Source organism: Nuphar pumila, chromosome 7 (genome assembly GCF_984573655.1).
Source record: "Nuphar pumila chromosome 7, dmNupPumi1.hap1.1, whole genome shotgun sequence".
In the NCBI taxonomy this organism is placed as follows: domain Eukaryota; kingdom Viridiplantae; phylum Streptophyta; class Magnoliopsida; order Nymphaeales; family Nymphaeaceae; genus Nuphar; species Nuphar pumila.
The window spans coordinates 1,670,908-1,690,884 of record NC_143255.1 but is presented as its reverse complement, the minus strand read 5'-3'; the positions used below and the strand labels follow the sequence as shown (position 1 = coordinate 1,690,884).

Here is a 19,977-nt window from a genome sequence, read left to right as displayed (position 1 = left end):
GCATCCTGATTATCGGCTACCAGTGGATATTTTCTTAAACTAGCACCAGTGGATTGATGCTGATGAGCCACTTTGGAACGGTTGCGAGAGTCACGCTATCTTGTTTGCAGTTTTTCAACTAATGAATTTGAATTTCGAGTATAATTAGCCTCGCAAGCTCAACAAGTTTATTATACTTCATATCCGAGTACAAAAAAGTCAGATATAAATGAATGGTGGGCAGTTTGCAAGGTGAAGTCCAAACTATACTCTGAGTATGATCAGTTACAGGAAGACAAGTTAACTGAAGAGAGTGATTACTATCAATCAGATGATATCTATGACTTCTCTTATGATCACGATGTTGCGCATGATATGCATGTTATATCTCCATTGGTCGATGAAACATTCATAGAAGAATGTGATCCGAATGATATACCAAGTGGATGAGAAAACAATGAAGAATATGATGAAGAAGAAGAAGATGAAGAAAATGATGAAGAAGAAGAAGAATATGAAAGTCAAACAAGTGATGAGGAAGAATTCTCAAGCTAGTGAGCAAAATCTTGCAATGCAAACCTCTATTTGAATGTATTACAATACTTGATGTGAATGATTTGAATGTATTGCAATGATGTGAATGATTTGCAGGTATTCCAATGATGTGAATGATTTGAATGTATTGCAATACTTGATGTGAATGATTTGAATGTATTGCAATACTTGATGTGAATGATTTGAATGTATTGCAATACTTGATGTGAATGATTTGAATGTATTGCAATGATGTGAATGATTTGCAGGTATTCCAATGATTTGAATGATTTGAATGTATTGCAATACTTGATGTGGCTGATTTGAATGTATTGCAATGATGTGAATGATTTGTAGGTATTCCAATGATTTGAATGATTTGAATGTATTGCAATACTTAATTTGAATTATTTGAATGTATTGAAATATATTGCATTGATGTGAATGATTTGAAATAATTTGAATGTATTGCATGACATTTTTTATTTATTAGAATATGGTTCGTGGAGCTTACAATGGTCGTTCATCCAGTAGTAGCCAAGCTCAACCTTCATCTTCACGGGCTCCTTTGATAGGTATATCATTCAACTAATTGGATGCTTGATTAGTTGAAATGCGTATTCTAAGAATTTCTCACATATTTTTTACAGATGTTTTGCCTGTACATGACCCACCTACACCAGTTGATCATACAAGTCAGAAGCCAACACAAGATACAGAGTCCTCTCAGGCTGGCACAAGAAGACTCATTCGAATAGTGTATATCGATAATCGATAGTAAGTATTTTATTTTCACTTATTACATATATTATAAATAATGTATATTGATATTTAATTGTACCAATTCATGTGCAACACGAGGTTTGAGCCACAAGAAGTAGTACGCGATATTAGAAATTCACTTCTTCAACATCTACCAAGATCGGTCCTTCAATGAAAAGAGTATTCAAAAGAGGTGATAAACAGATTGTGGTCCTCATTTACGGTATACAATTATCCATCATAGTTAATGTATTTTATATTTAATTCTTTGGTATAGTCATGTCTACTAACTTTCTGAATATATATAGGCTTTGAATCGCTTCGCGACTACGATGAAGGAACATGATGCAAGGAAGGTGTGACAGAAGGTGGCTGCCAATCGATTTGCAGACATGCTGCACAATATGAAGACTGCTGCAAAAAAATATCTGGCGGAATAGATGATCCACTACAATGGAAGAGCCATGACCCTATTACTGTCAGGAGAGATTATTAGGAGGAAATGTGCGACAAGTGGGCAAGGGATGCATTTCGAAATCGCTCAGCGAAGGCTGTACAAAATCGAGCAAAAATGCTTGAAGCCCATCTACACACAGGTGAATCTAGGACTTTTGGGAGCCACCTGAAGAAAATGGTAACTCATCAATATATATTGTCAATTTTATAAGTATTGTTGCAAACCTGTTAACTAAATCTTTTATCATTTCACTCCGCAGGAAGCAGAAAAATGAGGCATTGTACCATACAAGGATGTGTTTGTTGAAACACATAAATATAAGACCATGAAAGAGTTCGTATCAGAGAAGGCGAGAACGAAAACAATATGTATTTATTGTATTAATAATCATTGTAATATACAAGTAATCATAAACATTACAATTCTTAATTATTAATGCATACTATAAATATTATTTTATAGGAGGCATATGAGTAACAGATAGTAGAGCGATATGGAGATGACTCTACTCAGCATCCATTATTTGATCCTGTAGCATGGGTGACTGCAGCAGGTGAACCCAAAAAGGGTCGTGTGTTCAGGTTTGAGAGTAATATGAATACCTCACCAGTCGTTGCTTCCTCCAGTCACGGCTCAAAGACTTCTCCCGTCGACATCAGCTCTAAGCATCCTATTTTTTCCGGTGATGATGTACGCCAGATCGTTAAGGAGACAATGCGTGACTACTTTCATGAAACAATTGCCGACGTTTTTTAAGCTGAGTTCAACAGTTTTTTGCAGAATAGGGGAGCTTCGATTGCAGGTGCCTCTCAGGTATGAAAGTTTCATGTGATATATTGCATGTCGTTAGATTTCATATTACTTTGATTGCCTTAACTTAGGTGCATTGGATATAATTTATTTCAGTATATTTTGTTTATCAATATTGACCTTTTATATAATATTTCAGTATAATATTTTTACTGCCTTTGAACATATATGAGCACGATAGAATCACATATACAGTTTTTTTACTGCCTTAGAACACATATGAGCGTGATAGAATCACATATACAGTTTTTTTACTACCTTTGAACACATATGAGCATGATAGAATCACAAAAACAATTTTTTTACTGCCTTTAGAATACATATGAGCATGATATAATCACATATATAGTTTTTTGTCTGCCTTATAACACATATGAACACGATAGAATCACATATAAAGTTTTTTTACTGGCTTAGAGCACATATGAGCATGATAGAATCACATATACAACTTTTTTGACTGCCTTAGAGCACATATGAGCATGATTGAATCACATATAAGTTTTTTTTACTACCTTAAGAACACATATAAGCATGATAGAATCACATATACAGTTTTTTTACTGCCTTAGAACACATGTGAGCATGATTGAATCACATATAAAGTTTTTTTACTGTCTTAAAAGTTAGAACACATATGAGCATGGTAGAATCACATATACATTTTTTTTACTGCCTTAGAGCACATATGAGCATGATTGAATCACATATAAGTTTTTTTTAGTGCCTTAAGAGCACATATGAGCATGATAGAATCACATATACAGTTTTTTTATTGCCTTAGAACACATATGAGCATGATAGAATCACATATACAAATTTTTTTACTGCCTTAGGACACATATGAGGATGATAAAATCACATATAGAGTATAATTTATTTCAATATATTTTGTTTATCAATACTGAGCTTTCTTTTCTTGTGTAGGTTGCTGGCGATAATCAGCGTAGTGGAGTTATAGGGACAGATCAAGAGAATGAATAAGAGGACGCACAAAATCTTGGCGATGATTAGATTCATGTGTTGAATTTGTTCTACCTTCTTTTTGTTTCAAAAATGTAAATGTTGAATTGTAAATAATTAGAACTTGCGAATTTTAAAGTGGATCGATTAATTTTTTTAGTTTTTTTTATATGTATTTTGATGTGTACTTTGTTTTTTATTCACAGGAAATATAAATTGTACAAGAAATATAAATTGTATCACGAGAAATTTTTCTTGATATTTAATTTTCAATTATTTTTTTTTAATTTTTTTTCCTTGTTTGTGATAGATTAGCGACAGATATATTCGTTGCTATTTAATATTACTGATGAAGGTAGCGACATATTAGCAATGACTATAAATACGTCACTAAACCAAAGTCGCTGTATAGTAACGACGACCTTGCGACAGATTTTGCATTCGTTATTCCGTCTCCATTTAGCCACAGATCGTGCGACAGATACAATCTGTCGCTACTTAGCGACACAATGGGCGACATATATATTCCGTCGTTATTTAGCGTCGAAAAATTCGTGGTGGAAGATATTCGTTGCTAAGCCTTCGCTAAGCTATTTAGCGACGACTTAGCGATGGATTTAGGTCATCGCTAATCCACAGGTTTCTTGTAGTGTCGGATCTGGACTGAGTACTGCAAAACTTGGCATAGGTGATATTGAAACAAAGTTCTTACGTAAAGAAGAAGACATTTTCAAAATTGTCCAACATTTGCAAAGTTTTATAAAAAAAAAACAATGTTTTTGGTTTATGTATATAAAGAACAAACTTCTTTAAAATTAACTGCAAACACTGCTAACGTGTCCTGGGTTTGTACAAAGATACTAACAATTGGAATGCACCCATGGTCTTATATGCCAACCTGGGTTTGCGAGGCTTATGAATTAAGTGGGTTTTGATTAAAACTTGATATCTTATTCCCTACATTGTGTATTGGATTTGCATAGTATAAGTTCCAAGTAAACTGAAAAGGGCAGCATCGTATGCCGATCCTAGCCGTCCAACCTTTCGTCCTGGCCTTTAACTGCATCTTGCTGTCAGTGTACGGCAACCAGCGGGTGAGGAATGTGGATGGCTAGGATGCTTTCGGTTGGAAGGCTAGGATATGTCATGCGATTGGGTCTTCTTTCAAGTCAACTAAGGCTGCCCCTAATAAAGAAGCTTCATCCCTGTTCCTTCCTCACCTCCCTTCGGTTAGATGAGAGATGCATCATTCCTTCAGCAATTTGGAGCTCTTCTTCCTTCTCTTTCTCTTGTTTGCTACTTTGTTTCAACTCTGCAAGTCCGATTTTCAAAACAATATATGCGGCACTGGGCCAAACTTCACAACTGACAGCACCTTCTCTCAAACCTTGAATAGTCTCTTCCTCAACCTCACCAACAATGCACCGCTCACCGGTTTCTACACCGCCACCAGCGGCGAAAGTCCCTCTCAGATATATGGCCTCGTCCTCTGTCGCGGCGACGTCTTTGGCGATGCCTGCCGGAATTGCACGTCTGATGCTGCGTTGCAGATCGTCCCCCGCTGTCGCCAACAAAGATCTGCGATCATATGGTTCGACGATTGCCTCTTGCGCTATTCCAATTCGAATTTCATAGGAAAAATGGATACCGGGCTCAAATTCTATACTTGGAAGAATGCTAACAATTCAGACCCCACTCTCTTTAACAAACAGTTGGGTCTGCTAATGAACAATCTGACATCTTTGGTTAAGAGTGGTCGATCTACACTGATGTTCCAGACCGGAGTGATAGATTTCGGCAATTTTCAGAAGATATACGGTTTGGTGCAATGCACAAGGGATATCTCGATCTCAGACTGTGCTAGCTGCTTGGATCAAGCGATTTCTGATATCCCCAAATGTTGTAATGGGAAGGAAGGAGGGCTTGTTTACACTGGAAGTTGTGGTATAAGGTATGAATTGTACCGTTTCTTCTCTGAACCCATCACAACGGCACCGCCATCTCTGCCGCCGTCAGCTTCAGCGCCTTTTCCGGCGAATCACTCGATAACCGATTCCCCGCCTTACACCGACGCAAGCAGTGAGCCGCCATCCCTCTTTCCTCTTATTCTTCTTTCCTTTCTTTTTCCTCCATTTCTGTTTGTTATTCTTCTTTAATTATTAAACTTGTGAAGATGGTGTAGAGGATTCCAGAAATTCAATATCACTCCTGACTGCTGTTCCATCGTGGATCTCCATAAGGTCATTGATAAGCCGGCATGTTGGAAGATAACGGAGTCATGATAAATTAACCTTGCCTGCGAAGGTTTCGCCTTCCTGGTTTGGGGCAATCATAGTTTATCGCCTGAAGCACTGTTTGAATGAAAACCTTGTTTTAGGTAAAACCAGGTTTTGCACCCAAAACCTGAAGATACGACCATCACGGTCCGTCCAAAACGCAGGAGGGGCGTTCCTTTTTTGCAGGGCAACCAAAAGGGTTTTACCAACCCCTGGAAGCCTGCCAACTTGCAGTCGATGATGGGTTTTTTCCTTGGCCTAAACAGAAAATGATAAATTGACCTTGCCATCGTTCTATTAATTGAATAAATTCAATAGCGTCATGATACTTTCATCATATGCTAGATTTACTGGCGAAAAACTGTTGCTACCATCATGTTGGTGGTTATAGTTTAATTTGCAGTTCTTATTGTGCAAAACCCTTTCCTTTTCCCCTTTCTTTATTATTACTTTTTTTTTTTTTTTTATAGAAAAGCAAGACCCTTTTCCAAAGCTCTCATATTGGTCTTTGCACCATTTCGTGTTTTTGTATTTCAGAGATTTTCTTGTTAAATTCTGAAGATAGCTACAAGATTTCTCGTGAACAAGTGATTGATGATAATATCTGGTTGCCATTTGATGCAGTACCCGATTCCAATAGATCGAGAAGGAATGCCGTGATCATCGTTGTCTCCATCTTAGTTCCTTTAGCCTTACTTTTTTGCGCCTATTGCATATTCTGCTCAAAGAAGAAAAATGCGAGGCGTAATAGAAGTCAAGATCCAGGCGGTGAGTGCGCGCATGCTGACCAACACAAAAACCTTCAATTTTTTCCTTCTTTTTCCTTTTCCCCACAACTTTTGCAAGGATTGATGATAAATATTTCTCCAGGTCATCGAGGTATTGATAGCAACGAGTCACTGGTTTTTGAATTTAGCATCATTAGAGATGCCACCAGAAACTTTTCGGAGGCAAATATGCTAGGGAAAGGTGGGTACGGTCCTGTCTACCAGGTAAGCAAATGCTCCTTTAATTTGTAATTAATGATACAAATCTTATGTAACCAAGTTTTTCATATTTCAAAAACTCCAAGCATATGCATTTCTGCATGCAGGGCAAGTTGCAAGATGGCCAAGAAATAGCAGTAAAAAGGCTGTCAAGCGATTCAGGGCAGGGATTGACCGAGTTCATGACCGAGGTAGAACTGGTTGCAAAGCTTCAGCACAAAAACCTTGTTAGGCTTCTTGGTTGTTGCCTACAAGAAAAGATACTCGTCTATGAATACGTGCCCAACAAAAGCCTTGACAAATTTTTATTTGGTCAGTTAACTTGCACCATTACACCTCTACTCTTACCCCTTTTTTTCTTTCTAAAACAAAAAAACAAGAGATTTGTAGTGGAGTGCGGATCAGGTCAGAGCGTGCTCTAACGCTATTCTGTCAGTGGGTTCATCCACCCTATGAACGGCCTCCCAAATGCCTTAGATCGGTTCTGTATCTTCTAGATGGGCCCCACGTTTTTTTCAGAGCCGTTGATGCCTTAGGTGAATGGCATTTAAGGTTTACAAAAATGAACGTCTGAAAAAACTGTTCAAAGGATGGTATTTGGGATGCCGTTCATCGCGTGGATGAACAGCATCAGAGAGAGCACTGACCCATTACCGTCTCTTTATAGCAGGCAGGACAGGAGGCATTCCTTCAGCTCATTATTTTGTAAAAAAAAAAAACAAAAAAATACTACCACAAAATAATGAGCATCTAGTATTTATTTTAAGCTACTAGCCTTTTTTGGTTTTTTAAATAACGAGTCTCTTTTGTTTGTCAAGCGACTCGCTTAAAATAAGTCCTTTTTGTTTTCAAATGACCATCTAATATTTATTTTAATCTATAAATAGCCATCAAAGTGCGGAAGGCTCCTTGTGAAGCTTTCATTTCGAACCATTCTGCATGGTTTTTTATACAATGATTTTTTTTTGGGAGCTTAAGTGTGGGTATTTTTTTTTTTATTTTTTGATGATGAGCTTAGACAAAATACAAATTATTTTTTTAAGAAAAGCGGATCAGGTAAGAGGCACCTCTGACAGTAGTGGTAACTAGGTGTGTCAACGGGTTGGGTTTGGTTGTGACTCAGGTGGAACTAGACTTTGACCAGATTTTCGAGTATGGTATAGAGTTCGAACCTGAGTCTAATTGGGTCCACTATAAAAAAAATCATACCAGGACCCAATAAGAACTACATGAACCAAACCCTGACTATACCCGGTAAAACCATATTTTTTATTATTTTTGCATTGAAAAATTATGGGTCTTAATAGGAACTCGGTTTGGGTCTGGTATAAAATTTCACAAACTATACCTGGGTCCATGTATTAATTGTACTTTCGAGTCTGGACCCAGATCTTAATCGGGTCTTCTTATTTATCACCATACTTGGACCCTATAGGGTTTGGATCGGGTCAGGTCCGGGTAAACCAGAACCGTTGACACCCACCTAGTGGTAACTACCTTAATGTCACCCATCAAAGTGCGGAGGGCTCATTGTGAACCATTGATTTTAAACTATCCGTCCATCCGTAGCATGAACGGCATCAAGAAAATGGGTGGAGCCCATCCATTTCACTCGTAGTGTAGTGGTGTGACTGGTGTCATTTCGAGATGAACAGCATTGAAGTGAGCTTGGATATACCGTCAGAGCTCCCTTCTGACCAGATCCCATCTCTTTTTCAAGGTCTTAATTGGTACGCTATTATGTGATGATACGTATAAACGAAACACATCCACAGCCACAGCACAGTTATTAAAAGATCAATAATTGAGGTGGAGGCACAAACGTCTAAGAAATGTGCAAGTGGTCACGAGACCGAACTAAAACTGTAATGATTTTTGGGGACCACACGTTTAATTTAAGTTTGAAAACTAACGGCCCACCCACAACTTTATACTGCCACATGCACATATATGTTTGCCAAAGGCTATATATATTTGAAAACTGGTAGTTGGAGGGAGTTTATTTATTTGGAAAAGTGGTAGATGCCAGTCTAGCTTGCATTTCAAAAAAAAAATGACCACCTCGGTAAAGAAAGGAATATTAGCACCTCATATATATATATATATATATATATATATATATATATATATATATATATATATATATATATATATATATATAGAGAGAGAGAGAGAGAGAGAGAGAGAGAGAGAGAGAGTAATGGGTAGCTGTGAAATGATAATAGGTGCTAAATAAGTTTTTCAGGTTTTTTTTTGTTTTTTTTTTTAAATTCTGACGGTAAAGATGTGATCTATGTACTTAGTTTTATAGAGATAAGCTCTTGAAGTGTTAGATTCCGACACATGGGTGGGTTTTTTATAATGTTCAAAAAATCAATGGTCTAAAATCTTTGTAAATTTTTTAGGTTCCAAGTATCATTTTTTCATAAAAAAAACATGATCTAGGTGTAGATTCCTCGTAAATTTGACCATGCCTAACACATTTTTGAGGTCAGAATTGTGAAAAAAACAAGAGAAGGGGAGAAAAATTCATTTAGCACTTATCAATTTCACAACTCTCTCTCTCTCTCTCTCTCTCTCTCTCTCTCTCTCTATATATATATATATATATATATATATATATATATATATATATATATATATATATATATAAAGGGAGAGAGTAATGGGCAAGTGCTAAATGATACATGTTAAATGAGTTTTTTAGGTTTTTGTTGTTTTATTTTTAAATTCTGATCGTATGCATGTGATCTATGTACTTGATTTTATAGGGATCAGCTCTTGAAGTGTTTGATTCCTATACATGGGTGGGGTTCTTATAAGGTTCCAGGAATCGACAGTTCAAAATCTTTGTTAATTTTTTAGGCTCCAAATATCATTTTTTTCATCAAGAACACATGATCTAGGTGTGAATTTTTTGTAAATCGACCATGTTTAACGCATTTATAGGGATAGAACTGAAAAAAATACCGAAAGAACAGAAAAACCCATTTACAATGTATCATTTAACACATTGCATTTAGCATCAACTCATTACTCAATATATATATATAGAGAGAAAGAGAAGACTAACCAAAACAGGCAAGCAAGATGGAGGCATGGTTGTATGACAGGCACCCTTTTGAACAGGGGCATTGGTCCCATCATTTGACATAAGATGGGTTCCATCTCATAGTTCCTTTAAATGGGTATGGATACATGTATGCTGGTACTTAATTGCTTAAAAAGTTTTAGGTATTTTTATTTGAAATGTATTGAAAAATATCAATACAAGTTTCTAATTTAAATTGATATGGTTTTTAAAAGAATTGGTATGAGTTTCTCAAAAGATATATTTTTATAAAGATAACTATAGATTAAAATAGTCTAACATAATATGTAAACCAATCATTATTTTATAATAACTTTTTATAAATTATAATATTTAAAACTTAACAAAAACAGTGTCTTTATAAAATCAAATTGTTGTTTATATGCAAGAGTGCTAATAGAAACTAACTTGCTAGTCATTTATAATGTAATAAAAATGTGTCTCTATGTGAGATGGTACGAGTTTTTCAAGTAATTGAGATGAGTTTTGTTGAATATTTGATACTTTTGTTTATGGTTAAGGAGACGAGTTCTGTATCCCAATAGGTATGCTAAGCTAGGGTGTATCAAGTACCAGTGCAATTATGTTTCATCACAAATCCAATCCTAGTTGTACAATCAATTGATAGGAATGGTCCACATTTTCACCTTTATATAGACTTATCCTAACCATCTAAATGCTTCGGCGAGACTACTGTGATTGACCCATTTTCACCTACTGAGAGCTAAGGTAAGGGCTGGTCCAACTTACCAGGACTTAGTACACACTTTAGGGAAGGTTTTCATGATTTTATCTATTTTAAAAATATCATGGAGAAACTGATATTTTCAAAATAATTTTGTTATTTGTGAGTGTGACAATGGCCAATTGTTTCTTCCTTAAGCCCAACCAGGGCTAGGAGTGGTGTGATAATTTGGCTGGGAGCCCTTGCACGTCCACCTAGAAATGACAATGGATGGATTTTATCTGATATCCAACCTAATCCGACACCATTTAGTTGGATTTGGTAAAACCCAAAACCACATCCAATTATAATCGGATGCAAATATTGTTTTTATTTTTTGTTTCCGATCCTACACATATCAGCATTTGACAGATATCCAAATCCGACCACATGTAAAGAATTGGATTTCGTACCAGTTTTTCACCATGGCAATCCAAATTTGAATCTCATTTGCTAACATTCAATTAGTTAGATCTGGTATTGGCTACATCCCTAATGTCTTGGAATGGCAAATCTCCATTCAAGCAATTAATACTAACATCTCCATGTTCAATGTTTATCAAACAGATCCATGTAAACGTGCACTGTTGGATTGGGCATTACGAGTTAAGATCATTGCTGGTATTGCGAGAGGACTCCTCTACTTACATGAAGATTCTCGACTCAAGATTATTCATAGGGATCTCAAAGCCAGCAACATTTTGCTAGACATGGACATGAACCCTAAAATTTCCGACTTCGGTATGGCCAAGCTTTTTGGAATAGACCAGACACAAGCCTACGCAAGCAAAATCGCTGGGACATAGTAAGTGGACAATGTAAATTCATGTCTTACTATATAACTAGATAGTCTGTGGCTTCTTCACTTGTCTCATGTCCCATCCTGCTACTTGTTCTTCGGTGTTATATACATATATTATATATATCGACGGTAGCTGCCTACTCCGTTTCATGACTACTGCAGTCTACCATGAGCAAGTGGGAGGTTTTCGGGTCGTTTTTCGTATAATTCTGACCATGCAGATGTGTTTAACATGGTTGATTGGTTAGGAAACGATACTTGAATCATGTGTTTTTGATAAAAAAATTATGATGATTTAATCCTTGAATATTTATGATATTATAAAAGTTTTACACCGTCGATTTTCAAACATCATAAACACCTATCCGTGCATCAGAATCAGACAATGCAAGAGTCGATTTTTATAAAAAACAAGCACGTAGAAGTCATCTGTATGGTCATATTCGAGAAAACATACTTTAGTGTCATTTGAACTTTTTGTTTTATCTTTATTTACAATTCTAATTAAATGTAACACTTGGCATATTTTATTTGATCGGCAGTGGTTATATGGCACCGGAGTATGCATTCCGAGGTCATTTCTCTGTGAAATCTGATGTGTTTAGCTTCGGTGTTCTATTACTAGAGATTGTGAGCGGCAGGAAGAATTCATCCTTCCACCAACCAGAGGGCATTCAGGGCCTTGTTGGTAATGTACGTATCATATCAATTAGTTTAGCAAGCGGTACATCAACTCCTCATATATAACTTGTCCGACAGTGCAGGCCTGGGAGCTTTATTCAGAGAACAGGGCAGCAGAATTGATTGATGAAACAATGGTTCAGTCATGCCCAAGAGATCAAGTACTGAGATACATTCATATAGGCTTGCTATGTGTTCAAGAAAATGCAGCAGAGAGACCTACAATGTGCATGGTCTTTCTCATGCTTAGCAGCAGTTCCATGATTCTCCCTGCACCATTACCCCCTGCTACTTTTGGGAGATCTAACCCGGCAAGTGCATCATCTTCGAGGGTAACAGATTTGGATGGGTCCAACGGTAGGTCGGAGGTGAGGTCCATAAACAATATAACCATTACCCAACTGGATGGTCGGTAGGAGCAGTTTCTTTTATCACCATTGCCTCTAGAGGATATTTGGCTGCTAAGTCGATTACTTGGGTTAGCATCAGCCTCAGTATGCAATATTCTCATTAAGTTGGGGTCGAATGAGATAGCTGGATGGTTGGGTTGCACTATCATGATTAATTAAGGGGTCTTGAGTTTTAATCATACAGGGTTATCCCCAGCTTGCTTATCGAAAAGGAAAAAGGGAAACTCATCAAAAAATTCTTGAGTTATTGTGGCGACTACTTAATGTGTTCCTTTAGAGTCGTTGTGCAAATAAATGCTTTTTTAGAGTATTTTAGTAGTTAAGTGAAGAGTTTTGAAAGGTTATTTGGGTATTTGCACTAATTTACAAGGGTGGTATGGGTTTGATGCATGTCAAAGTTGTACTTAAGTAATTTGCAAGTAGTGAAATTAAATTGCGTGCTTAAGAAAGTGTTGCATTGTGCAAACTTCTAAAGTAGTTTCGTGTGTTGTGTTCTTCTAAATTAATCAGGTTTGTAATTAAAGTTGAGGTTGAAGGAAAGTAGCAGTAGAGTTTCTAAAATATTCTTGCATAATTATCAATCCTCACTGACTCACAGGTGTGTGTCCGTAGCTTTCAGAGGTGGGCCATTGAGCCCCCCCCCCCCCCAGCTGGGGTTTTCACTCGCTTCAGTGAGGGTTCTTCGTCATCAAAAAAAACTTTGGCATGATTTTGACACTATGTGACAACTGAGCAAAATTACATTGCGACCATCAAGCTTGGAAAACACTTGGTTGGTTGACTGAAATCATGTTGAAGAAGGTTGATATCTCGTGAGTCTGGGCTAACTAGTTAGAAAACCAGACCCAACACATTAAGTTGGGCTCATTTGTTTCATTTCTATGCAAGGGAAAGACCTTGGTACACGTTTTTTCATATGGGTAAACAAAACCATGAACCAAAGAAAAGGTAGATACGATTTTAACATGGTTTGGCGTTAAGCCTACGTCCACGATTTTGCTCTCTCTCAACCACACAGATAGTGATTTACAAGAGAAGAGATTACTTTGTTGGACATTTTGGATCCAGTCCAACAGGCGGTGATCCGGTTTGACACAAAGCACACTTAATTAATGGTATGCATAAGTGGGGGAGGAGGTTAAGAATAAGGGCATGTGAAGGGTTCATGCATCTAACCCCCACTCTCTTTCCATTATAAATAAAGAGGCATGGTTGCTTGATGAGTACAACCAAGGAGCTTTCTCTCTCTCTCATTTGGATTCACAGTCCAGCTCACCTATTGACCTCATGGCTTGAACATCGATAGGCTGAGGAGAACGCCAAAGCTCCCGCGTCTACTCAAGTTTCATCCGGATCAACTATGGCGGGATCCGGTATGTTTTCATTCTCCATGTTATTTCTGTCGACATTGGATTATGGGACCACCTTCTCACAGTCGCTGCACGTGTGGGTGCATAGGCGTGCTCTCCTGGATGCCCGCCAAAAAATCCTTTACGGTTTTCCTTTTCCCTTCCCGGACTCTCGTTCGGTCTTTGGGATGTCCGATGGTGACGGGCCGGCGCGAGCACCACCGCCTGCGGGCCGATAGCTGTTGTTGCCTCCCCGCGAAAGCGACGGTAGTTGTTGCAGGAGATCTGAGCCATTAATTGTCGTTGGGTGGGGGTCGATTCAAAAACAAAAACAGGTTCGGTTCCCTCTTCACTGACCTCTGGTTGTGGTTGTGGCTGTTGCTGCCTCCCCGCGAAAGCGATGGTGGTTGTTGCAGGAGATCTGAGCCATTGTCATTGGGTGGGGGTCGATTAAAAAAAAAAACTGAAAACAGGTTCGGTTCCCTCTTCACTGACCTCTAGTCGTGGCCGTCGCCGACGGCATCCAGGACCGGCCATCGGATGCGGCCGGTGGCGACTGCAGCAGGCGAAGGTCTTGCAGGGAACAGGGAACGGTGCTCCCTGTCAGCAGCCCTTCGTCTCTGCAACTGCCGGCGAACGATGGTGGCCGACGATGGATGGTCGTCGTCGACTGACCGTCGCCAATCAGTTATGGTGGCCGGTAGTCGGTGGCGACTGCCAGGAGCGGAGGCCATGCAGGGAACATGGAACATTGTTCCCTATCTGCAACCCTCTGTCGTTGCAGTCACCGGCACACGACGGTGGCCGACAGCGGTCGGTTGTAGAGGCTGGCTACTGGTGGCGACGGCAGCCGACGGAGGTCGCCTGCAACAAAAAAAAATTGTTTTGTTCCGGTGGCTATCAGGATTCCACTGTAGCAACTACAGTGGATCCCGACCGGGTCAGGGACCCAATCCAGACCCGGATCCCAGGTTCCAGGTGGATCGAATGTGCGCCCGTCCGAGGGGGACCCAATCTAGACTCGGAGCCTTGGTTTCGGGTGGACCGGGTGTGCGCCCGTCCCCTGATTCCTTGAGGCTTGGGTAGATCAGGTTTGAACTTGATCCGAATTCCCAGACCCATTTGGAATTTTGGATAGGGTCCAGGATCCAGATCCAACGCAAAATCCAGTTTGGATCAAGTCTGGATCCGGATCAGTTTGGATCATGAGATCCAACCGAGATCCGATTTGGATTGGGTTTGGACCTGATCCGGGTCTAGATCATGAGATCCAACCCATAATCTATATATGACTAGATTTGGATCCAGATTGAGTTTCGATCATGAGATCCAACCCAGGATCCAGTTTAGACTAGGTTTGGATCCGGACTTTGTCTGGATTGTGGGATCCAATTTGGGACCCATTTTTATTGGGTTTGGATTTAGATAGGATACAGATCATGGATCCAAACTTGTGACCCATTTTTTGAACGGATCTGGATCCGAACCGGATTGAATGAGGTTCAAAACATGGACCAAACACTATTCACCACTTTTAAACAACTGAATTAGTTTTGTAATCGATATGGGGTGTTTCGAAACCGATTCAAACCCCTTTTTGGTCGATTTCTATCACTTTTTCACATATTCCTGCATGTAGAGACCTTGTTTTCATAAATTAGTAAACGAACATGGGTTTTCTCATTTAGTTTTAGGGGTTTATAGGCTTTAGTATATGTTTCAGATCGGTTTGGCTATCTTGGTACCGGTTTGGGGTCGTTTTAGACCGGTTCAAAGTACTTTTTGACCAATTCTAGTATGGAGACCTCAAATATTATCTAAAAAAAATATGTTTTTGTCATTTTCTCAAACTTTATGTGTATTTGTTATCATGGATGCATGACTCCTGCATGTATTTTATGTTATTTTAAGTTATCCATGACATTTAAGCATGAATTATGACTAAATTCATGGCATGTGATGTGTTTCATCAAAATTTTATTTATGCAAATGAGTTAAAGCATCGTTTTGTGTTTTTGATGATAATTTGTTATGAATATACATGCGTTATCATGTATGCATGGGCATGCTCCATAATACAAATATGTTTGCGGTAAAAGAACTCTATTAACTGATTCATGCAATTATCAAAGTAATTTGAGTTTTGTTGATTGAAGATTCTTTAAACCATGTTAAAATTTAATATTATGATTATATGTGACTTTATAAAACAATGATTCTACCTAAAGGTGGGTCATTGTGTTCCAAATTCACACTAGGTGTAATAGTATGTGTGTATACTAGTCCATAAAGATATTCGTACCTAAAGGTACAATGTTGAATCACCTCTAGTAACATGATCTACTAGTTTCACCAATTGAAGTCAATTATTTGATAATTGAGAAGATAAAAGAACTTTGAGTATTGTTGTTTCCACCAAAGTGAAACGATAATAACCCTATTATGCTTGTCTGAAAAAATGTGAATAATAAAGGGTCTCAATTTTAACCTTTTCAACGTGAGTCTCGTTTGAGCATTTATAAGGTCTTTTCCTTTTGTTGTTGCAATATCAAGTTTTTTTAACATTGATGGTTCTAGTAATATCTTTATCTTAAACGGATCCAATTTTTTTGAATAAAAAAATAGTATTATTCACTCTGGGTTATATGGACCTAGATTTAGCTCTTAAAATTGATGAACATCCCGCTCTTACAAAGTAAAGTACAACTGAATAGAAGGTTACCTCTAAGAAATGAGAATGCTTAGACTTAGCCTGTTGTTTTTGTAATCAAGAGTGACTAAGAATATTCAAGGTTTCATTACTTACTATAGGATAGTGAAGGAAATCCTTGGAGCCATTGATACTCAGTTTGTTAGTTCTAATAAGGCTAGGGCGAGTACCTTGATATCCAAGTTGGTGTCTATAAAATATTTTGGTGATAGTCACATTCAACAACATATCTTGGAAATGAAAAGCATTGTATCATAGTTGAATGACATGAAGTTTGTCATTTCAGACTCTTTTCTAGTCTATATGATTTTGACATCGTTGCCTCTTGAATGCAAACCTTTCAAGATTTCTTACAACACACATAATGATGAGTGGTCCATTGATGACCTATTGACCAAGTGTGTTAAAGAGAAAGAAAAATTGAAGGGTGAGAGAGTATCGAGCATACACATGGCTTCTCATTAGAAAAAATATAGGCTAGGGATCAAGAAGGGTTCTTTTAAGAAGAAGAACAAGAAGAAAATCTTTTGGGAGAGTTTCAACTCTCATGTGAAAGCCAAATCTCAGGTAGGAGATTCTTCTATAAAGTATTTCTTCGACAAGAAGAAGAGACATAAGAATGTGGACTACTTGAAGCATAAGAAATGACTTAAGAATATAGGTATTTTTAAATAAAAGAGAACCAACGGAGCATGAAAGAAGCATCTTCTCAGGAAACAAGATGCAGTAACATGTCAAGAACATTGGGACCTGCAGAGTTGTGTTGGAGTATGGATTTATTTTAGACTTTGTTTATACTTTTTATGTTCCATCTTATAGTCGAAACCTCATTTCTATTTCAAAACTTGATAAATTTTGGTTTGCTTTTAAATTTGAAAACTCCAAGCTTATTATTGTTAAAGATTTTATTTATGTAGGTTCTGTATATGTGTGTGATGGTTTGTATCATTTGAAAACCAAATTTCAAATTCGAGAATCTCACTCTGTTGAAAATACAATGATTGACAATAAACATAATCTAAAAGATGATTAATCCTATTTGTTTTGGTATCATAAGTTTGTACATATCTTAAAAGAGAGAGTCCAAAGGCTTGTGAAAGAAGAGATTCTTGGATCCCTTAATTTCATGGATACTGAACCATGTATTGACTGCATAAAGGCTAAGCAGTCCAACACATATAAGAAAGATGTTAAACATAGCAATGAAAAATTAGAAATTGTGCATATTGATGTTTGCAGACCTTTTTTCCATATTACACAGGTGAAAAGTATTTTGTCACCTTTATAGATTAATACTCATGGTACATGTATATCTACTTATTATTTGAAAAATCTAAAGTCTTTTAGGTTTTTAAGGACTTCAAAAAAGAAGTAGAGAAATAGACCGGAAAAGTTATTAAAGTGGTTAGATCTGATAGATATGCGAATATTATGATCGTTTAACTAAGATATGACAAAATAAAGGGTCATCAGTGCGGTTTTCTAAAAGAGAAAGGTATTGCACCTCAATACATCATGTGTGTTAGTGCTTACCAGAATCATGCAGCTAAAAAGAGAAACAATACATTTAAGAAAATGGTTCAAGCGATGTTGAATCACTCAAACATTTCTTTGATCTTATAGGGGTGAAGCTCTTAAGATAACAATACACATATTAAACAAGGTTCCTACGAAGGATGTCCAAAAGACTTTCTATGAGTTATTGCTTTGTAGAAAACCTTTCTTGTCATATATGCATATATGGGATGTCCAGCTAAAGCTAAGTTGTATAACCCACATATAAAAACCTTTGATCCTAGGATGACTAATGAATTTTTCATTGGTTATCCAGAAATATCAAAGGGCTTTAGGTTTTATTGTCCATCTCATATACCACAAATAGTGGAAAGAGATAAAGCAAGATTTCTTAAAAATAATTCTATTGAGATAGATGCATCTAAAAGTTTTGAATTTGACGAATTGCAAGATTTAGTTTTCATACCTGTAAAGGAAATATGCCTAGTTTTTTCGATCATTATCCATTTGGATGATAATAGGAAAAATTCAGTTAATGAACACCAATCTCAAGTAAATCAAGTTGTTGATGAAGATATGCAACAACAACAAGATATATAAGTTCATTTTGGACCACCTATAATACTTGTATGGAGGTATACAAGGACCAAAAAATCAGCTATCCATCTAAACTACGTGGTGTATTTACAAGAGTCTAATGTTTTCATAGACATTGGTGATGATCTCTTAACCTTTGCAAAACTCATTGAAAGTAAAAGATCAATATATTGGATTAATGCCATGAAAGAAAAGCTTGACTTTATGGTAAAGAACTAAGTGTAGGATTTTTTACCTCGACCTGATGAAGTAAAGCTTGTTGGTTGTATGTGGGTCTTTAAGACTAAAATATACTCTAAAGGGCGAGTAGAGATATACAAGGCTAGGCTCGTTGCAAAAGGATTCACATAAATGGAAGGCATTAATTATAATGAAACTTTTTTTTCTGTCTAAACTAAGGAATCGTTAAGAACAATCATGACCCTCATAACTCATTTTGATTTAGCGCTACATCAAATGGATGCAAAAATGACTTTTCTGAATGGGGATCTGGAATAGGAGGTATATATGCAACAACCTCCTAGTTTCAGTGTAGATGACTCGAATAATTTAGTTTGCAAATTGAAGAAATCAACATATGGACTTAAAAAAGCGAGATAGCATATAAACTCATATGAAAGTTGAATCGAGATAACGGTAAAGAACTTAGATTATATGCCCTTCTGTGTCAATGGGTCAAGTGGGAGAATGTTGAACATTTTAAATCGGGTCCAACTGAAGGTGACCTGGTTTAACATAAAGCACACTTAATGGTATGCATAAGTGGGGAGGGGGTTACGTAAATGTAAATGGTTCATTCAATAAGGACATGTGAAAGGTTAAAATGCATGAATGTCATGCATGTAACCCCGAATCTCTTCCAGCCACAAATATAGAGGCATGGTTGCTTTATGAGTGCAATCAAGGAGCTCTCTCTCTCTCTCTCTCATTTGGGTTTAAGTTCTGTTCACGTTTTGACCTGACGGCCTAGGCTCATCATGGGCATTGATAGGCTGAGGAGAACGCCGAGCAACCACATCTATGCAAGCTTTGTCTGGATCGACTATGACAGGATCCAGTATGTTTTCGCTCTCCGTGTTATTTCGGCCAACATACTTGCACCAAAATTCACATGAATCTCATAGATTTTAGGATTACATTAGGAAGTTTTTTAACACGTACAAAAGTCTTATTTGATTGAACTTCCTTCTCAACTCTATCCTCAAGGTCTTCTATCTTCTGAAGACTTCCTTTGAATACTACCAAATCTAAAGCTTGATTCATTTAGATTTTTGCAGTCTTTGGCTGCTTATTAGAGTCTTTTCAGAAATCTCTAGGTTGAAAGTTAATGA

The 19,977-nt window shown here is 37.4% G+C and overlaps 1 protein-coding gene across 1 annotated transcript; it reads left to right on the top strand.

Annotated features, from left to right (window-relative positions):
- Nucleotides 1-4,746: 4,746 nt before the first annotated feature.
- LOC149830805 (cysteine-rich receptor-like protein kinase 15) lies at nt 4,747-12,954 on the top strand. Its single transcript, XM_090013500.1, has 7 exons — nt 4,747-5,584; nt 6,406-6,549; nt 6,652-6,773; nt 6,875-7,079; nt 11,150-11,387; nt 11,927-12,077; nt 12,149-12,954. The coding sequence occupies exons 1-7, from the start codon at nt 4,747-4,749 to the stop codon at nt 12,479-12,481; spliced, it is 2,031 nt and encodes a 676-aa protein (XP_089869626.1). The 3' UTR covers nt 12,482-12,954.
- The last annotated feature ends 7,023 nt before the right edge of the window (nt 12,955-19,977 follow it).